This window comes from Cavia porcellus, unplaced genomic scaffold (assembly GCF_034190915.1).
Source record: "Cavia porcellus strain 051 isolate PalLab524CR breed Dunkin Hartley unplaced genomic scaffold, mCavPor4.1 scaffold_21, whole genome shotgun sequence".
NCBI lineage: Eukaryota > Metazoa > Chordata > Mammalia > Rodentia > Caviidae > Cavia > Cavia porcellus.
Genome location: NW_026947504.1, coordinates 41730542 through 41752461, shown reverse-complemented (window position 1 = coordinate 41752461; position 21920 = coordinate 41730542). Strand labels below are relative to the sequence as shown.

The 21920-nt window shown below is 32.0% G+C and overlaps 1 protein-coding gene across 10 annotated transcripts in view; it reads right to left on the bottom strand.

The window, feature by feature from the left end:
- Window positions 1-21920, bottom strand: part of Nbea (neurobeachin) — a 673150-nt gene that overhangs the window by 496606 nt on the left and 154624 nt on the right. For 9 of the 10 annotated variants that reach the window (XM_063232848.1, XM_063232849.1, XM_063232852.1 and 6 more), the window contains exon 11: window positions 7013-7121. In XM_063232848.1, coding sequence (XP_063088918.1) covers window positions 7013-7121 — 109 coding nt within the window. Of the gene's footprint in view, window positions 1-7012; window positions 7122-9158; window positions 9265-21920 lie in introns of all 10 variants that reach the window. The other variant, XM_063232857.1, reaches the window with a different exon arrangement.

Genomic DNA, 21920 nt, shown 5'->3' with positions numbered 1-21920 from the left:
TGCTAACAGGGTTGTGGGGAAAAAGGAAAGCTTCTCCATTTTTTGTGGGAGAACTGCAGCCACTGTGGAAATCAGTGTGGACATTCCTCAGAAAGCTAGGATTGGAGGTCCCATTCAATCCAGCTATTCCCCTTCTGGGTAGGTTCCCAGAAGAACTGAAAACATCATATCATACCACAGCACACTTTGTAACAGCTAAATCTTGAAAACAACTCTAATGCCCATCAATTGTGGAATGAATAAAAAAGATGTAATATTTTTATACAATAGAGTATTACTTAGCTATAAAGGATAAACTCAAAGCTTTTAAAGGAAATAGATGCAGTTAGAGATCATACTCATTAGTGAAATAAATCAGACTCGAGTGTAAATATCATATTGTCTCTCTAGTGTAAAAAACTGAAAGAGTAAACAAGATCCAAAATGTACAATAGATACTGTGAAAATGAAAGGGAAAGAAACTGCTTTAAAGGAAAGAACAAGTGCGACAGGGGAACAGAGAAAAGAAATAAGGATAAAGATTGTGTGTGTGTGTGTGTGTGTGTGTGTGTGTGTGTGTGTGCAAGACTAGATAACTATAGTTCTAATCTCTGTTAGTTCAACAAAAAGAACAGTTAGGGCTTTTATTGTTTGTTTGATCATTTTTTTATGCCTAAGTCTTGTAATGTGAACAACTATTTTAAGATAACAATATGCACTATATTAACTAGTGTTAATTTCCTATTTTCTTTTGAAATGCGATAATTTTTTCCTTGTTATTGTTGGTTTGTTTTGTTTCTAAAATAAAATAAAGGACTGGACAGTTAGCTCAGTGGCATAAGTGCCTGCCTTGCAAGGCAACAGTCATGAGTTCAATCCCCAGAACCAAAATAAATAAATAAATAAATAGAATAGAATAAATTACAAATGAGATCTTAGGCCAAAAATTTGTGTGAAACAACATAATGCATGCAAAAAAATAGGAAAGAGAAGTGCTTTCATTCAAACTCTAAACTGATGTGAAAATAAAGTAATTCTAACAATCCACTGAATCTTTCTTTACAGAAGTTCTACATTAACAAATACAACACATTTTGCTTTAGCATAAACCTTTCTGACCTATCTAGTTTCTGAAAATGTAAATCTAACTCTCCTCAATATACTCTCTTCATTTGGCTTTCATGATCCTCAAACTACTACTCATTGTCTTTGGTTTAAATACTACTTTTTTGGGCCTCTTCTCTTTTTACTATCTTGAATGATCTTCTGCTACTTCATATACCACTGCTTGTAGCTGGATATTCCCATCATGAATTTTCATTTGCTGTCACCAAAATATAACCTATTTCCAATGGTATTAAACAACAGAATTAAACAAAGAATAGAATTAAAAAGTGGTATTAAACAATAGAATCTCCAAGTAAAACTAAACCATAAAGATCTACATAGCTACAGAGCTTTTAAAATGCTGCTAGTCCAAAATGAGATTTGCTATAAGCATGTATACAGATTTTGATCACTCAATATGAAAAAAATGTCAATATCTTATTCATTTTATTGACTATGGTATATGTTAAAGAAGTATTTAGGATGTACTAGTTTAGATGTATATATTATTAAAATTGTTTTCACTTGTAACTTTTTATTAAAACACTAAGTTGTGTGTGATTCTTACGTTATAATGTTTTTTAATCAAACAATGCTACTTTGGAATATAATTTCAGAAGAAAATGTTACAAGATATTTAAAAATGCTCTTGATAAAAATCCATATTTCACAATCAAATTTCAAAAACATCATGTCCTAGATAAATCTTTTCTCTCTCATTTTATGATCTTTTCTATAGTCTCATGTTCTTCCCCTTCATAGGGTAATGTATTACCTGAATTAACATCTGATCCTGAAGTACACATCATATTGTAGCTTTCTCCTCTGTTTCCACAGACTGAAGACTAAATAGCAGTACTGAGTTATCAAGGTCTACAAACATTAAAATTTTCACTTTTAATTTTCATATGCATTATTTACATTTATTATGCTCAGGAAAATGGCCACTCATATTATCTATTTTCATATTGCTACATAAAAGTTTACAAACTCAAATGATTCCAAGTAGCTAATAATGTGTGGATCAGGGAAAGAGACAAGAAAAAGTGATGGGGACTGTTTTGGGTAACTAAAAAAACTAAAATTCAAAATTAAAAACCTTTTTATTGAACCAAACAAAACTATTTCTTTGGATCAATTTTACCCATCCCACACCAGTTTCTTTCTCTTGCTTTTTCCTGATATTCACTCAATGCTCAATATATAATAAAGAGCTTTGCATAGATTTCCTTCATCTTAAATACAAGGTGAAGCTCTAGAATTTTAATTTAGTCACTTAGAATACAGTACACATGATGAGTACTTTCATAGGCATTCACCATAGCACTGTGGAAAGAGTAGTTAACAAAAGTAAAACTTTTGTTAGGCCTTCTAGAACTTACATTCCAAAGAAGAATAAAGCAGCAACATAAAATAAAATAAAAAGTAAATGTGGAACATGTGATAGCCTAATAAGTACACCGAAAAAACCTGAAGGACATATGAGATTTGCAAAGGGTATTTAAGAGACTACATGAAGAAGCTAGCATTTACTGATTTTTTATGACAAGGGTAAGAGTAACTTAATATTAACAGGACTGTGTGTTTGACAAAAAATATGAATGATTTTCCACATGTAAGAGTGAAAAATTGGTACATGTCCAACCAATGTAAAATGGTGATTGCCAGAGTTGTGAAAAGTAATGGGGAAGAGTGAATAAAGGAAGTCTGGATCTGATCATAACACAATGTACGTGTGTGTCACATTGCACTAAACCTAGCCGGTGTAATTTAAATATCATATTAAACTAATTAACAGATATAATTAATACATGTTGACTAAATATTATATATTTTGGTACCAGGAATCAAACTCTCAACCTTGCGCTTGCCAGGCAGGTGCTTAAGCTGCTGAGCTAAATCCCCAGCCCAGAATATAAAATATTTAAGATATAAATGATACATGTAGCCTTATAAATTTCTCAGTGTACTTGCTTTTGAAATACTTATTTTCTAAATTCAAAACAAAAACTCAGATGTTTAAGGTAAACTATACCTAGAAAAAAAAAATGGTACTTAGATTAAAGAGTAGCCTTTGGAATGCAAATAAAACCTCAAAGCATAACTTAATTGAAAATTTTGGGAGATGGAAGAAATGACCCTAACAAATAAATTATTAAAGGGCAAAAACCAATACAGGAATGTAAATGTAACAGAAATTCATATTTTAAGAAACTTCAATGAAAAAAATAATAAAACACTGCATTCTAAAATGTATTGTTCAGGGCTCACTGCAGCAGCACACACACTAAAATACAGTGTTCACAGACAAGTAAAATTAAAACAAGGCCAATGATTATATATACCCTCTGTCAATTTCACTAGCAATAATTTTAAATAGCTTATTTTATATAATTAGTGGTAAGAATGTGATCTAATACATTGTACTTTTAGTTCAGTGGCATAAGCACCTGCCTTGCAAGCAGGTGGTCGTGAGTTGGATCCCCAGTACCGATTTAAAAAAAAAAAAAAAAAACAAAACTGTGAAAGAGGCTGGGATTTAGCTCAGTGGCTTAAGCACCTGCCTGGCAAGCATGAGGTCCTGAGCTCCAGCTGGACACCTGGTACCATAGTTGGGGGAGGGGCACCCTGAAAGAATAGTCAGATCTGGTTTCTAAATATTCTCAGAAATCATGTCTTTTCTTAAATCGATTATTTTTAACTAAGCGCAGTATTCATGATTGAACCCAGAGGCTTCAAACTGAAGTACATACTGTCTATTGTTATTCTGAGACAGTGTCTTGCTAATCTGCTGAGTCACCCAGTATGGGCTAGAATTTGTGATTTCTCTGCCTTAGACTCCTAGAATGCTTGGATGACAGGACACCACCACCACGCCCGGCTTATCATATATTTCTCCATCCCAATATTTTATTTCATGGAAAAATAAAACAAAATATCATGACAAAAACAGTAAGAGAATCCTCAAAGTACTTATTCAAAGTATAAGACATAGACCAAAAAGGGTCTTACAAAGAAGAAACAGGTAACACAAAACCTTCTTTTCAATGATTTACAATAAAATAGTAGTATATATGCAACAAATTAGTATGTTTTTGAAACAACAGAATATGTAATTTGGAGAATTTTACCTTATATATATAAATATATACATGCACATATATACACACATACATATATACAATATGTATTTTTTCTCATTTATCAAGAATCGTGATATTCAATTGTGTATGTGACTTATTTCACTTGGCATTATGTTCTCAAGTTGCATTTATCTATGAATGCCTTGAGCATTAAATTGCAATTCAAAATTCAGGCTGATGATTAGGATCACTCAGATTAGTAAGTAATTTATAATTTACAAAAAAATTTTGAGCTTGCTCATAAATGGTGTGCTAAAAGCACCACATTAAGGCCTTCAAAAGAAAAAAAAAAAATGCTGTTTTTGCTTTCCAATCCTGTCCAACAGTAGTTTAAAGATTAAGAAACAGTCTTCTAAAATTATAGTTTTTATTGCCCTACTTAAAATCCTACTATACATAAAACATATGTTCTCTTGAACAGCAAGTTACTTTCACTTGTAAATATACTTATTCCCTCTTGTGGTAGTCCTACTAGTTATTCACATCTTTCTTTATTAACATAAAAAAAGATGCTATGTTATTTCAACTTTTATTTTTCCAATCCCTTCCTAATTCCTCAGTAAATGTTTAATTGAATTCAAAAATCAAGGAAGATTATAAAAATATGAAAAAAACCCACAAGATTAAGAAAGAATGCCCTGCTTGTCTTTAAATGAGTTTATTTCACTGACTGCCTTAAATACTTTTCTATTATGGTATATGATTTCACTTTCTCAAGTGAAATTATTTTTAAACATATTTATACTTGGATTAAACTTTAGTTACAAATCATTAAAACCTAGACAGAAGCATAACGTGAGCCTTCAAGAAAATGCCAAATACTAGACTCTGAGCTATATGATGACAGATAATGGAACATGAAATTTTAAGAAGTACTATATAAGACATTACTAAACATATTTGAAAATGGAATATGAAAAGAAGAAAAACAACTCCTGGGTGTTAAACAGAGACATTTTCATGTAATAAAAGTCGATCTTCTCAACATTTAAATCAATTTGTGATGTACTGAATGGGTTGTCATAAGGTTATTTTTATTGCAAAAAATGTTTTCCATATATAAAACATGCATAGTTATGTATTAAGTAAGTTGGTAAAGGTATATCAAGAAACAGATAATCCTCAGTATCTATTTTGCATCTCCCAGGACTTCCAGACCCATTTAGCTCCAATGATCCAACTCAAATATATTAATCTTTTATTATTTCTTGCCAGAGAACATAATAATTTACTCAGAAATATGACACTTGAATTTAATATTTTCATTAAAACATATATTGGTTCAAAGGGATGTAAGACCTAAGTTGATCGATCAAAGTAAAGAAAAGAATCTTGTTCAGTAATTATAAAAATGGAGTACTATCTCAAATCTCGGTATGAGGGTCTTGGTCATTTAAACCCCCTAGGAGCCTATTTATGAGCAGAAAAGATACCAATACAGCACAAAATGAATACTCAGGTAGCATACCAGAAATACAGGCAAAACTTGTGTCCCTGATGACACTACTGAGAATGTGATAACCCAAGCCTGAACCCAAATGTACTCTATATATATGCTCTTCAACTTTCCCTATTGTATTTCTATGCCAATTTTCTCATCTATTGGTTTCTAGTTGAGTTTGACCAACTGGAGACGTCAGTATGAAGTTCAAGGCCAGAGAGAAAACATACTTGGTTCATTATACACCACATCAGTACATTTTCTTTATAGAAGACTACATTCTAGTCAAGAATCCTATTCCTACAGCTATAATACTTCCAGAGTTAAACTAAATATTCACGCCTTTCTCCTGTCACTTAAATCAGGCTGAGTTCCTTAACAAAAATGCTTACAATTTTTTAAATAGCTTTGCATTAAACTCTTCTCAACAACCCAGGTTAAGTATGCAATTAGCTTCCTGCCAAGAGTACAACGGATAAGCTACTTATCATTACATCCACTAGGACTTTCAGGTATATCAGCTAGTGTATTTACTTAATGCTTAAAGTACTTTGAATAAATGTTTCTATAACTCAGCCCCTCCCTCCCAAAAAGGCATATGTAATACATGAATTACTTTCTAAAATTTTCCTCCAGCTCAGATTTTGGCAAAATAGTCAGAAATTCAATATTCATTACTGTAAGTAACACAAATGTGCTAAAAAAGGAGGGCATTTTTTAATGTTTTTATTTTTTATTTTAAAGAGAAAAAGCAAAATGATAAAAACGACAACAACAGTGTTACAGGATTTCAAAATAAGATGACAGGAATTTAACAGTGGTTGTTTAAAAAGAATGTAAATAAAACAAAAAAAGGAACCCATTTATTTTGTATGGTTTATACTATGTATTGATATGAGAAAACTTTTTAAATGCCCAAATATGTCAAGTTCAAAGACAGCAGAAAATATTTCTACTATTACAAATAAAATATTTTGATGTTATAAGTTAAAAAATGCAAATCATTTAAGCAAAAGAAAATTGTAAGATTTCTAAGAAATTTAAGAGCAGTAAAGAAAAACTAGGACAAAAACCAGAGAACTGATTTGTAATTTGAATATAGGCACATGAAAAAAATTTTACTTAGTTTCTATTTTAACTCAAAATTTCTTAACTTGACATTTCTAATACTAAGTTTAATTCAATGTCTGTACTTATGTCCAAGCCACAATACAAAAATACTCCTGAAATGACAAACAATATGACCTTACTAAGTAGAAAGGGAAATTGTAAGTAAAATAGTGACTATCAGCTGTCTAACCATAAAAGCTATACAATAAAATCATCAATACATATCACTTACCTTTTCTAGTAAGTAGCCAATGACTAAAAATCCTTTTCCACCCAGCATCTGTTCTTGCATGGCTACTGAACTTTTAAGTAGTTCAACCAGGAATGCCAAAAGAGTAGCACTGCATGTAAAGTACAGATAATTTCATTTTAAATCATTAAATGTTTACAAAAACAGTGTTCCATTTCAGTTATTTGTTGTGCCAAAAGATAAGCAAACATCTAATTTCTATTAAACTTATCTTGTGTTGTAAAACAACGTATCTTCTAACAAGCACAAAAACCTAGTTCTATCCTTTTTCAAGTTAAATATAATCAAAGATAATCATGTATTTTCCATTTCATAGTTAAACATCAAAGTTTATCTATATGTATGTATTTCCTCTTTCAAATAAATGTAAGATAACAACCATCACTTTTCCACAAAAATACTTACTTTAATATTTGTTAGAAAAACACACTATCATAGAGAATTTTAAGTATATATGTGATATAGTGTTTTTGGACTACACAGCATTTTTAAATAAATGTATACACCTAATGTTTGAAATAGTGTCAGAAAAAAATACCCAGGAAAATGTGTAACATATTAATGTCCACCCATGCTCTCAGAAAAGTGCATAAGAATAGAAAAAATGACACATGAAATGAAAAATAGCAACTAATTACAAAGGATATAAATGAGCACATGATAGCACACAAAGGTTAAGCTTTGGCATGTCTTTTGAATGGGTGAATGAAGAACAAAAGAAAAATAACTTCATTGAATTAAGCTTTGATAATGCATTTCTTCACAAAGTTATATATAATAACTTCAAACAGCAGCACTGATACATGAATATAGTATACCTCGAAATAAAAATACATATTTAATCATCTTATATGTAGACCAGACTTTATCAGTATTAAAATTTATCTTAATTATTTTATAATTCACCCTAAATTATCTACATTTATAAGGAAGGATAAAGTCACAAATTTCTAAATACACAACAGTACTCATTCTTAAGGAATTAAGAAAATTTATAATAAGGCAATCTTGAACATTACAAAAGCCCAAATTATTTATACTTCAGAATTTTTCTAGTCCTTCTTGTTTCACAGGACTGACAAACCACACACTTCCCTAATAATGATACTTTTGTTCAAATCAGAAATAATTTCACAATAACAACTCATAGCAAAATTATCACTATCATTATTATGAAATCATATATCTTCATGGATTATATTATATCAGAAGAAAATGTACTATCCAGAAATGAAATACTTCACTATTGGAAAGTAAAATTCAATTACAGTAACTTAGATCAATAACTTTAACCACAAAAAACATAAATATCACTCATCAATGATATCCTTTTACTTAGACCTTAAGTGAAGATAAGCACACTTAGGAAAAACACAATTAACTGGAATTTTTATATGTTTCTATAAAGAAGCACAGCTATTATGCTATCTAGTCCATTTTAAATGAATTCTATTTTGTAAAGATCACTTCACACATAATCACTTAAAAACTATTATATAAACACTTCTGTTTAAATATTAAGAAAGAATAAAAAAAATTATCGAATAGAAATTACACAATTTCCTAACCTTCTTACAGAATTTTTACCTACATACAAGTTAGTGATTTAGAGGCGAAGTCATTGTTAAACATTAGCACCGCCAAAAACAAAGACTAGAAATGCCTCACAATTGTTCCTATAGTGTATGAGAAAAGGTTAAATAGAATTTCTTAGAATAAATCACCCTCCTATGTGGAACTGCCAAAACTGTAATGATGCCATGGATTTTCTACTTTCTTTTAATTCTTTTATGTCAGAAGAACTAGTCATTCTCAATCATCTAATGAATAAGATATCTAAATATGATAGAGTAGCATTACAACACCAGAAATACTAATTTTATTGTAATTCTCAAATCTTAACACATATCTATGCTAGCTTTAAAATGTTAATTTCACTTTGATATTTTCCATGAAAATTCACTAACCATCGTATTTGTAATTTATACCTAAAACCCAATGCAACAACAATACTATATCTTTTAAAAAAAAATCTTAAAAATAAGGTGTATTTGACATGGTGGGCGGAATAGTAAATAGACGGCCATCTTCGAAGGGTACATTTTCAAACATAATTTAACAAACTTACCAGTAACTAAAATGCATCGGATTTCTGCAGGGCTCACAATAAACTTGCAAAATTCTGTGTACTGCCATACAAAATTTCTCTCCATTCTTGCCTATTTCCAACTCCCCTAGATACAAAGGCAAATATAAAGGATACTTCAGCCCATTCCTATATCTCCTGCATACCACTTCCTGTCTAGAATACATCAGTTCATCTGTAGAGGATCTATATAGATAGGATAATCCAGAAAGCAAGTAGGCATATCAGCCAAAACTAATATATACAACATAGAAAATTCTCTTGAAAAGTATAGCAATACCTAGGAAGATATTATCAGAGGACTGTTTTATTTCATAGACAAAAAATGCACTGATTATAAAATCATAATATAAAATTGCTAAACTTTTCAATAGACAATACTATAACAGATATTCTGTAAGAAGCAATTCTACTTCAGGAATGGCTAAAGGTTTTGAATCCTGTCTTCTTTTAAGAAAAATGATACTATAATCTATTGTAGATATTTTTTCTTAAAAATAATTACTATCCTCCAATTTTAATGAGCTTTAAATAAGTTAGGAAATAATATTTATTTTAAATATTATAAAATATGAAGGCTAGATGTTAGCATCAAAATGAAAAATAAGATAAAAATAACTACAATAATTTAGTATATTTATTGTGTCTCCAGAGCTTTCTGGTTCCTATTTTTAACAAACGTCTCAATTGTCTTGGCTCACAAATACCTCAGAATATTAAGTAACTATGAATAAAGATTACTAATTTTTAATGGAAACATATACTGTGTATTTTTATTCTATTAAAATTTACATAAGATTTGAATGATTTTACGTATAAATCCATCCATTTCAATAATGTAGATAACATATATTATGTGATCCAAAAGGTTTATTATCTTTAAGGTACTTTTATTCTCTACACATGTATCATAAAGATACACCTAGGTTATAAGTCTAGTGATTGACAATGGATATATAAACTAAGTTCACTTCAAAGGCAACTCAGAGAAATTAGAAACTGGCTATATGATCTGCTATGTACTAAAACAAGCAAAGTATCACAGCTAGACTGCCTTTTAAAATAAACATCTTTTTATCAAGAAGAATATAACATGCAAAAATGAAAGATTCCCCTTGAGAATCAACCTTTCTACTTCACAAAAGGATGTGTTAAATCACTTGAGAAACCCTACAGGCAAAATAATTGTCAGAATAAACTCAGAAATAGATTAAATTCCAAATAAAATTTAAAGTATCAATAAGAAAAATCTTTTGACATTTTCAAATTTCATTTAAGCAGCCTAATTTGTAATTAATAATTGAAGTCTTTCAAAAGATGATAACAAGTATGTAAAATATCAAATACCATTGATTCTATATTTTTGACACACAAAAATCTTCCTTGATGAATGTTATCTCAGCAAAAATAAAACTGTAAATGAAATCAATTCATTTCATGTCTAAGATAATTTAACACCCAAGACAATTACTTCCTTGTAACATAATCACAAAAATAATTTCAATAAATTAAAGTTACTTTCCTTCACATTTCCAAATTAAAAAGGTCGCAACCAAATGCTTCCAAGTACATTTAGCAGTCACTTTTAGACAAGGCACACATGAAGAAACACATGTGAAGGCTAAGTCTGCAATGAAATACACACACATACACAGGCTCATTCATCAAGGCAGACAAATATAGTTTCATGCCACAATCAAATAAGAAAAGTAAGCCAAATGAGGAAACAATTGAAATGTAATGCAATAAAATATAAGGACAGATGTGAGACTCAGTATAGCACATGAAATCAGTGAGCCTGTCCATGAGATTTTTTTCCACAATAATTTCAACTTTACTGATGACTCATTTATCTACTTATAAACTGAACTGTGATCCTCCTGCCATGGATACTTAGAAGCTTTTTAGAGAGATCTAATAAATGTTAGACATGTTTCATCCATGATTTCTAACAAATATGGCAAAAAAAATTCTCAGAACCTAAAATGTTGTGATTTATATGCTCCAGATTTTGTTATGAAGAAAATAAAATTTTAAAAGGTATGCACGTAAAATTACTTTTAAACCTCATATGGTATTTAAATACCAGTAAATGGTACCTAATAAATTTATATTTAGAGGAAAAGAAGAGTCTTTTGATATGATCCTTTCATGTATCTATTAAAGATATCCAACATTTACTAATACTTAAATGCTAAAGAGGGGGAAAAAAAAAAACTCTCAAAGCCTAATATTCCTTCAGTTTAACCCTAATACAAATAACATCCCTCATATTACACTAAATGTTCTAGTCCACTGATGTTGAATCTTTTACAACTTTCAGTTACAACCAATTGCTGGCTGCAGTAATGTATACCACAGTTCATCACACTGTCTAGCTCCTTTATGAAAACTTCCTGGTCATGTTACAAATGGCGGCCATTGCTATTATAATCAAAGACACACAAATACTTTAGAAATGTAATTATCTGATTTTCTAATACTTAAAAGGAACCTAAAAGTTACAAATTGGAAAGTAGTATTTGATACGTAGGTTTTACATATAGAAAGATTTGTCTATTGTTTTTACAACTCATTTTATTTTAAATAGTCATATAGTAAAATTGATTATATTTAAACATTTGGTTTGTATTTCTAAAAATATACAGATATATAGGTTTAAGCTGTCATAATCAAATTACATCACATCAAAATTCACTCACTTATGCCTTATAGCTTTACAGTTACATCCTCTCAACATTCTCAAGCTTCAATAATTTTTCTTTGCTGTAACTAGTTTTAAAATTTTAAGAATGCCATATAAATGGAATCAGCACATAACTTCTGAGACTCCTTTTTTGATGTCAACATACTGCCTCTGAGATTTACCCAAGTTGATACATATTCCAGAATTCATCCCTGTTAATTGATGAGTAGTATTCCATTGTATAAATGGATGTGTAAGTCTGGGTATCAATTCATTTTTAAAGGCACTAGGTTATAGAACAACAATGATGAAGAGGGATACTAGAAACATTCACATAAAGGTCTGTATTTTAATTCCTTCCTCTTCATTAAATATACAGATGACACATGAATAAATTAAAGAAGCTAAATTATGTAAGTTTAACTTTGTAAAAACCTGCTGTATTCCAGAATGGCTGCACCATTTGGAAATCATATCAATAGTACTACATCAATTCACGAACTCTATTTGTTCTACAACTTTGGAAAAGATGGCCATATTTATCTTTGTGTGGGGAAAATGGTTGCCGTCATGTTTGTCACCAAATGCAGAGTTTGCAAATTTTAAAAAAAATTGCCAAATGCTTCTGTTAGCATATCAAATTGTTTGCAAACTAAATTTTTGTGAACTGAAAAACCAGTATACAGTGTTCCAATTACTATGAGCATTTAGCATTACTAATACTTCTTATTTTGGCCTTTAGGGTAGTTGCTTAGTGTTACAGTGGTTTTAATTATTTGTCTCTATTGGTTAATGCTGATGAACATCTTTTTTATGAGATATTTTGACTTTTTTATGTTCTTTGTTGACACCTCTCTTTTGCTTGTTTAAAAATTGAACTATTTCTTGCTATTTAAGGTTCAGAGTATTTTACACATCCCTGACATACATTCTTTGTCAAATAAGAGATCTGAAACTCTCTTTCTCCAGTCTATAGCATATTATTCATTTGCAATTTTGCAGAGCAGAAGTATTTAACTTTGATGAAGTAATAATAAATGTCAATTTTTTTCTTTTCTCAAGTACATTTTCAGTGACATACTTAAGAAAGCTTTACCTAATGTAGATTGGTTTCCTCCTGTTTTCTTTAAAAGTTTTATAGTTTCATAGTTTAATATTCAAACTTAATTTCTGAACTATATTTTAGTACATGGTTTAGATTATGTTTTTGCCTTATGGCTATCACTCTTCTGCAGAATTACTTTCACATCTCTTAGCAAAATGCAATTATTTGTAAATGTGTGCTACTATTTTTGGAGTTTATTCGGTGTCATGATATATTTGTATATCATTTTGTTAATAGCACAATTTCATTATTTTAGCTCTACAGTAAGTTATAAAGCCAGATAATACCCCCCAATTTCATTTTTTTTCAAGGCATTTTAGCTATCCTATTTACAATGTCCTTCAAAAATAAAAACTTTCCCTTATCTATGAACATATTCAGGAATTCTGATTAATACTGTGTTAAATTTAAGTATCATTTATGTTGCCATTACTGTGTTGAATCTTCCTATGCAGGAACACAGCATTTGTCTTTCTTTGTATAGATACTCGCTTTTTATCTTGTTATCTTGCGAACTTGCTAAATATGTCAGTATTAGCATTTTATGTGCATATCAATTCTTTGAGAATTTGTATGTAGAAAATCATGTTGCTCTTGAAAACTGGTAAGATTCTATCTTTCTAGCCTGTATAACTTGTCTTGCCTTTTCTTGCTTTACTAGCCAACTGAAACCCACGCTGTGAAGTAGGTTTATAATGGATAACACAGGAAAGAGATTGTTTAAAAAATATAGTTACTTTCTCACATTTTTCCCTTTCCACAACTTCTCTGCTACATTGTTGTTTGATCCTTTGTTCAACTCTGTGTACTTGTATAACTGTCCACATATGGGACCACAAGTAAGAAGATATAGTAAAAGCATTTGTCTCACCCTTTTGGGGTACTAGCTCCACTAATCAAGTAGAAGATCACCCTCTCTGAGTTCTGGCTCCATTTGTCCCTTTCCCTCTACTGTGAGAAGATGGCACGGGCACTAGGACATGAGAGGACAAAGTGGAAAAATAGAAAAAATTAACAAAGAATGTTTGCACTAATAACAGAGGGTTTGTTTCTATTGGAGCACTTGCTCTTGCTATATCCGGCACAAATCCCAATTTTCTACTGCATTTTGTCTATCCTGGAGAAGCAAAAAATATACTGAATTCACCACTGTTCTTTATAGAACAGCTGAATTGCAAGCCTGCTACTATTTACTTACTTTTCAGAGTTTTCAAACAGCTATTTGATGATTCTGTCCATGTATGGTTTTATTTTGGTACCAAGGGATAGAAAAAGAATGGAAACTGCAATTTTTAATTCTTACTAACTTAAGTTAAAAACTTAAGATAACCCAATATCTACCCACATTCTCATAAAAAACAAACAAATAAAAATCTTTTAGATCCAAGATTTTAATGCAACATCATTCAGCATTGCCTGATACTGGCAGAAGGCAGAGGGTACATATCACCATTTAGAAGCAAGTTTAATATTACTATGCCAGCACAACCCTAATATTCTTTAAATCTTCTTACAACAAAATTATAATTCTAAGAACCACTGTAAGCCTAGAAACCACAAATTTCAGAAACAATCATAGATATTAATTTGTATGTCATATCCCTTCTTCAGTATACAGAGGACATTTCTAAGCTCTCTAACAGTTAGTCATGTAACTAAATCAACAAAGTAAGATTAGAAAGCTTATGAGCTACAAGAGTGAAAAGTCCATACATATTTTCCCTTCTATAAAAGGCCTACTCTGAAATACCAGGATAATTCCCCAAATGACTGACAGTGAGACTGAATCAATTACAGTAACTCAGTATGCATAATATTGAAACTAAGTTATACTGTAAATAGCACAGCATGGAATGAGAAAACTGACGGGCTTCTCCTAAACATGATCTGCCCTTTGCTAGGACTTACAGATTATATTAAACCTGTTACCATCTTCTGCACTGAGAAAGAAGCAATTAATTAGGCCACATCAACATAGATTCATAAGAAAAAACACTATTATAGTCTTCTATTACAATTTATTCATAACTTGTCTGACTCTATAACTGCATTCAATGGCTATGGCTGCAACAATGAGGTTCAATCTCACTATCTATCCTATTGAACAAAATATTGTACCTTTCCAATGCTGGGCTTACTCATCAATAAAAGCTTCTTCATCTTTGAGTTGCAGCACTTAGTGCTCAACATGAGCCACTTTATCTAAGCTATATAAAGCATTACCAACTGATAGAAATCCAAATAGTTTCAAAATCTCCATCTCATCTTTATGGTAACAGGTTACAGTCTAGAAGATTCCCCAGCTATACTAACTGTTCTTATATGATGCAAGAGAATGTTTCATATCACACACTGTGTATTCTGTCCAAGTATTGTCTTTCCACATTATATATTCACATTTCAGATAAATGTCTACTTCCTGGCTATAATATTCATGAATTTAATAATTTCTTTTGAGACTTTAAAGTTATTTTTTATTTTACAAAATCACAGAAATATGATTGTTTTTGTTTCTATTGAAATAAAAGTCTTTTATTTCATTTTATGGTAAATCAGGTACAATTTTCTCAGCTGTAACTGATATAAAATTCACTGTAGATAAAATAACATGATTATGTTAACTGTGATTTACGCTTTGGGAAAAGCAGCAGTGATCTCCCCATCGAAATACATGCAGTTAAAAATACAGTATTAAATATCAACATATATGTTTTGATATACATATACACTTAGAATGTTTAAATCAGATCATACATATGTATTTCCTGAAACATTTATCATTTCAAGGAGAAAATATTCTGAATCCTTGAATTTTTATACAAGACTACTAATATCAGACTATTAATTTTACATGGATTGGTTGTCTCAAATAGTAAACTCTAAAATTCTCATATAAAATTAGGAACTCGGGAGGAAATATTTTTAAATAAGTACAATAATCTTTTTTATTTAAATAAAAAGAAATAAAAAATGGAGAAAAAAGGGTAGAAATAATACAGAATTGCATAAAAATAAATACTAAGAAATCACTAGTTGATAAGTTACATATTGTCATCTTAGAAATAGTTGTTCGGGTTACAAAATTATGTAAAGTGACATTCAAATAGTCAAAAATAGACACTGTCAACAATTGTGCTCAATGATCCAACAAAAACTTAGTAATATGGTTACCAGTCCTACACGTTTTTTATCCTAAAGAGGGTAAGATTAAACATATCAAAACAGAAAAAAACAGTTCAAAAAGAAACAATTTAAAGAAATACAGATTTCAAAGCAAGTCCACTAGAGATCTTCACTGTTTATCTTATTGTCTCTCGTTTTCTTCCAAATAGTTGTCCCCATCTTCACACACATTAAATACATACTGCATATTATAGAACTAATCAAATCATTATAGGATGATGAAGGTTTTTTAGGTCTTCAAGATCTGACACTGGGGTAGACAATAATGATTACCAGAGTGTCTCTCATTCTCTTCATAGTAGCTGTCCTTATCTTTACATATGCTGAAATTGAACTTAAGAAACTAGACTAATATCACTCTGAACAGTGAATATTAGTACTGTTAGATTTTATATCATAATGCTACAGAATTAGCATTGGGTTTCTTAGTGTCTCTTCTTCTTCAGAGTATCTGTTCATTACATCTTGCATTCTATAATCTGTTCCCAAATAGTTTAAAAAAATTCTTCCCATGTGTGAATTTCTACATGTATATCTACACTCTGTGTATTATAGGGAATAACAAGACAGCAAAACAAATTCCTAGAAAAACATGCAATGAAAAAGACACATAAGACCACAATAATAGGTGATCTACCATAGTTACTATGCTTTCTCTTGTTATTTTCAATAGACTTGTCGACATCATCAGGCTTAATATAGTTAAGCATAGTATTATAAAGCTATTTTTATAAAAACACAACTTTGAAAACATTGTAGGACTTGAGAGCTATTAATAATCAAAACCGGTATGGATATCTTTTACATCTTATAATCTTCAGAGTAGTTGCCTCTACTTTTAGACTTGATACTATCAAACATACCAAATTCAAATAAAATCAGCCAAGGCAAAACCACGGTCTAACAAATCCGATTCATATAAGATCTGTCATAGTAAGACAATGAATGTAATACAGGGTTTCAGTTTAAGTTAATAGGAAATTAAGGATAGTTAGCGTGGTATAACCAGCTATTTTTGGGTCAGATGACTGTGCCCTCAAATCTGATATGAGTGGACAGACCGGAACAAAATAAATTCAAACTAAACAGAACAGTAAGACTACCATGACTTTTAAATCTTGAAACACTATTAACAATGACCTCTGCCTTTTTTTATAGTGTATCAAAGCTATCTATACTAAAGATATAGCTTACCATCTCTGCCTCATGTCTGCTACTCCACCTTACTGCTATAATTTCTCTACCTTACTCCCTCATTCCACTGTCTGCCCCATTCATTGAGGCCTCTCTGCCACTGTTGCTGGAATCCTGATATTCCTTCCTCTCTCTCTTTGGAATGTCCTTCAGCACTCTCTGTAGGGCTGGGTAGATGGCCATGAATTCCCACAGTTCCTCCTTGTCTTGGAAACATCTTATTTCTCCATTAATTTTGAGACAGAGTTTTTCTGGGCATATCAGTCTTGGTTGCAAATTACTTTCTTTCAAGGCTTGGACTATTTCCCCCAAGGCCCTTCTCGATTCGAGAGTTTGTGTTGGTAAGTCTGTTGTAATTTTGATAATTTTCCCATTGTAGGTAATCTGCTTCTTTTCCCTGGCTGCTTTTAGTATTGTGTTCTTTTGGTGGATTTCTGGAATCTTGATTATTATATGTCTGGTTATATAACTGTTTTGGTTGTAGGTGGATGGAGTTCTGTATGCCTCATTTATCTGGATATCATTTCTTTTTCCTATGCTTGGGCAGTTTTCCTTTAATATATCTGTGGATATTCTTTGTAGTTCATTTTTGGTTACTCCTGCTTTGGCTACTCGCTCACGTGCTTTATTCTTAAGTTACACATCCTTTTGTCGTCTTCTAGCCTTTGACTTATTTCTTTCTGGTTCCTCGTTATTTTTAAGAAATCTTTTCTTTCACGATGTATCATAAATCTCTCTTCAAGTTTCAAAAGGCTAACTTTAGTTTCTGTCAAGGCATTTTGCCAGGTTTTTTTTGTTTTTTTTTTTTTTTTTGGTCTTTTTCCTTCTTATCGGTACCAGGGATCGAACTCACAACTGCCTGCTTGCAAGGCAGGCGCTTATGCTGCTGAGCTAAATCCCCAGCCCCATTTTGCCAGTTATCAATGGAGTTTTTAGTTTCCTGGTAATCTCTTTGGATCTGTTTCATGTATTCTAGGTTATGTTTAAATTCATCAGAGATTTCTCTTTCTTTTCTGATTTCCTCCATTCTTCTATCTGTGTGCTCTTGGGAGAGGCTTATCATTTCTTTAATTAATCTCTTTATATCTTGCCTCACTTGGATCAGAAGTACAGTTTTAAATTCATCTATGAGGACATGAAGGTATTTCTTTACTTCACCTGATGCTGTGTCTAGTATTGGATGGTTACTGTGCTGGTTCTCTTCTGTGTTTACTTCTCCTGGGCTTATTTTCCCAGGTTTGGCAGCTGGAGATTTTTTTTTTTTTTTAATTTTTATCTCTTGTCATGTTTCTGGTTTCTTTCAGACTGGTGTGTCCTGGGGGTCTCTGGCCCTCTCCATATTGCTTAAGGACTTTCCGAAGCATGCTGACTGGAGTTTTTGCTCTCCTCCCCAATTTGCTGTTATCTGAGGTAGGCAGGGATGCATGGACAGTGCTAGCTAGCCTCCAGCTTCTGTGCCAGTCAATCCTCATTAGGCTGTACCTTGCAGACATCACAGAATAGCGACTATTTTGTATCTGCTTATTGGATCCCAACCAGAAGCGTGGTTCAGCCCCAGCAGATCCTGCCAGTTCTTTCTGTGTCACAAGTGGCTGACTAATTTCACCGTAGAGCAGGGCTCTCCCCAAATCCCAGCTGTCCTCTATTAGACCTCTCCGTGCCAGCGGCAACTATCTGATGTCACCGCAGCGCCAGATCTGCCCAATTCCAAGATGTCCTCCACTAGTCCTGTGTCCCTGAAGCCACCATGGCGCCAGGCTATGCCCAATTTCATGATGTCCTCCAGCAGACCTCTCTGCACCAGGGGTGACTATATGATGTCACCACGGCATGGGCTCTGCCCAACTCCAAAATGTCCTCCACCAATCATCTCTGTGTCATTGATGCCACCGTGGCGCCGGGCTCTGCCCAATTCCAAGATGTCCACCAGCCAGTGACAGCAGCCGCAGGACCCAGTCCCTAGTACTCACCGGGACTCAATGCATATCTTCCTCTTGGGTCCACTGCACACTGTGCTGCTTGTTTTCACTGTGTTCCTAGCACAGCACGGATCGGTCAGAAAACTGCGCAGTGTCTGGCTTTGGAGCTCCGGAGCTTCTCGCAGTCTCTTCCGGCGCAGCCAGGTGGCTTTGGCTGCTTCACGGGGCCCCAGGTCTCAATTTCCAGCAGTTATCAAGAGCCAATACAACTTTTCCCCTTGGAACTGCTTACTGTGCCATGTCCTCCCGTTAAGGGTGCAGGATTCACAGACTTCTGTTATCGGCAGCCACTCTCTTAGCACGCCATTAGATCCTCTATGCGTGCATACTACAGTGCAGAATGGAGTTCAGTGAGTACATCAGGCTTCAGCTCTCCACCTGCACTTTTCCTTCCGCTTCCTAGTTTTATTTTAATCCTTCGGTTACCACCTTGGTTAATAAGAATCATTATCCATTCATCTGGCCCTCTCCCTGTTGTCATATTCTAGTATCTAATCTAATTTCTCCACAGAGACTCTGCACCCAACTCCCTAGCAAGCAGCCATTTTCAAACTAAGTAATCTTAAGATTCACCTTTTGTATCCTATGTACTGCTGCTTGGTGATATAAAATAAATTTTCCTTATATTCCGTGAGTTGGCATTAAAAGAAGAAAATCTGATACAAATTGTACGTACATAAAATTAAAGGTATATGCTACAAAATTTTTGATTACTTCAAGTATATTATCATTTCTGACATATTTGCTAGATGTACAATGTAGATAAGCATGTTAAAAAGGAAGCTTGCCCATTTCCTTGATGACTCATTCCTAAATGCTCAGATTGTTTCCATGAAGAAATGTTTGAAAAATAAGGTATGTTCTCAAAATGCTTATATCTCTCCATCCAATAAGATACCAATTGAAATATTTAATAATCAGATTTAGATTAACGTTACCTATGCAAGTAATCTTAAGTGAAGCAAATTCAATATCACAACATCACAACATCACAAATATAAAAAATGCCAAAAAATTCAAACATAATAAACATCTAAGGTTTATACAGAAAATACATAGGTATCGGATCAGCAGAACAAATTTACTGCTATTTTCAAATATTAAGGTCTAGGTACTTAGACTCTTCTGTGTTCCAGCAACAATCTTTACGCATGTATAGTTCAATGTTTTAAAAACATAAATTAGAAGTATCAAGGCAATCTTTTTACCAGAACTCTTTTGTTTGGGGAGGAGTAACTAGGAATCAAACTCAGAACCTTTCAAGGATTCTTTTAGGGAGCCCCATCTATAAATTTGATTGATCAATGCCAAGATTTGCATTATGCTCTTGAATGTTGATCAATATTACATTGAGATTAGCTGGAAGGGATCAAATCTGGTTATACTCACCACTGCACAAAATATTAAAAATACGAAACTCTAAGTCTCATAGGACAACTATGTAACTATAAAAATATTAAATGCTTTCTTTATATATGTGTGTGTATGTGAATTTATCTACACATATATGTGCATACATATATATGCCTGATACTTTTCTTATACATTTATTACATAGAAACTGAACACTGCTAAACTTTTTACTCTTGATTTCCTGTCTATCGATAACTATGATTCTAGAACTTCATGGATTCTGGAACCTATATAATAGTTAGGCTTAAATTACAATAAAGATGTGCTACGTATTCAGGGCTTTCAGAGTTAGCAGAGGTATACACCAAATATGTAAACTTCTTCAAATCATCTATACACTCAAAGTGAACATTTACCTATCTGCCTTAGCACAAACGTGGTTTTCTTCCAATTTAGCTTTACCATGTTTCCCTTCAATTTCATATTGTGCTACCTTGTAATAACTGAAAAATGCACATTTAAAAACAGATTTAGCTGATAATCTTACTTTCTTATTAAATAAGTAAAATCTACAAAAGCTCCCAATTACTAGCCCTAAAAAATAATCAAAGTGATCATGCAAAAGCATTTCGTATTTCTAAATACTGGGTCACCAGAAAAGAAACAGCAATGATGTCATCTGAAATAACATGCACAAAAAAGTTAAATTATAAGAAGCAAAAGTTACATATACATTCTGGATATGAAAACAAGGAAATTAAAAAAAAAAAACCTTATAGGGTCTGATCTCTAAACTCTCTTTAGAAAATAATCTGAATGCCTAGCTTGTATATCATACTAACACTGAAATAAGCATTTTGATTTTCTGAAAACTGTATGAGGTATAATGAAATAAGCACCTGTATCAATAACTTAAGGTACATTAAAATCTACTTGAACGTGGTAACAAAACAACTTTAATGCAACTGATGCTTTGGGAAATTTATCACTCTAGAAATGAAGCATATCCTAATTCTTTTTGCATGAAAAATACTGTAAAACAATGGTGAATTAAGTGAAACTAAGAATTCAGTTTCAAACATCCAATCCATGAAGGAAATCAACTTTTATGAAGCATTTTACATCAATTTTTAATAATAACCATATTTTCAGAGAAAATATAACAAAAGTGATGGACTACTTTCTATAATTTCTATGTGGTTTAACTGAACACCTTTATTTTAGGCAACAAACAAGGAATCTGT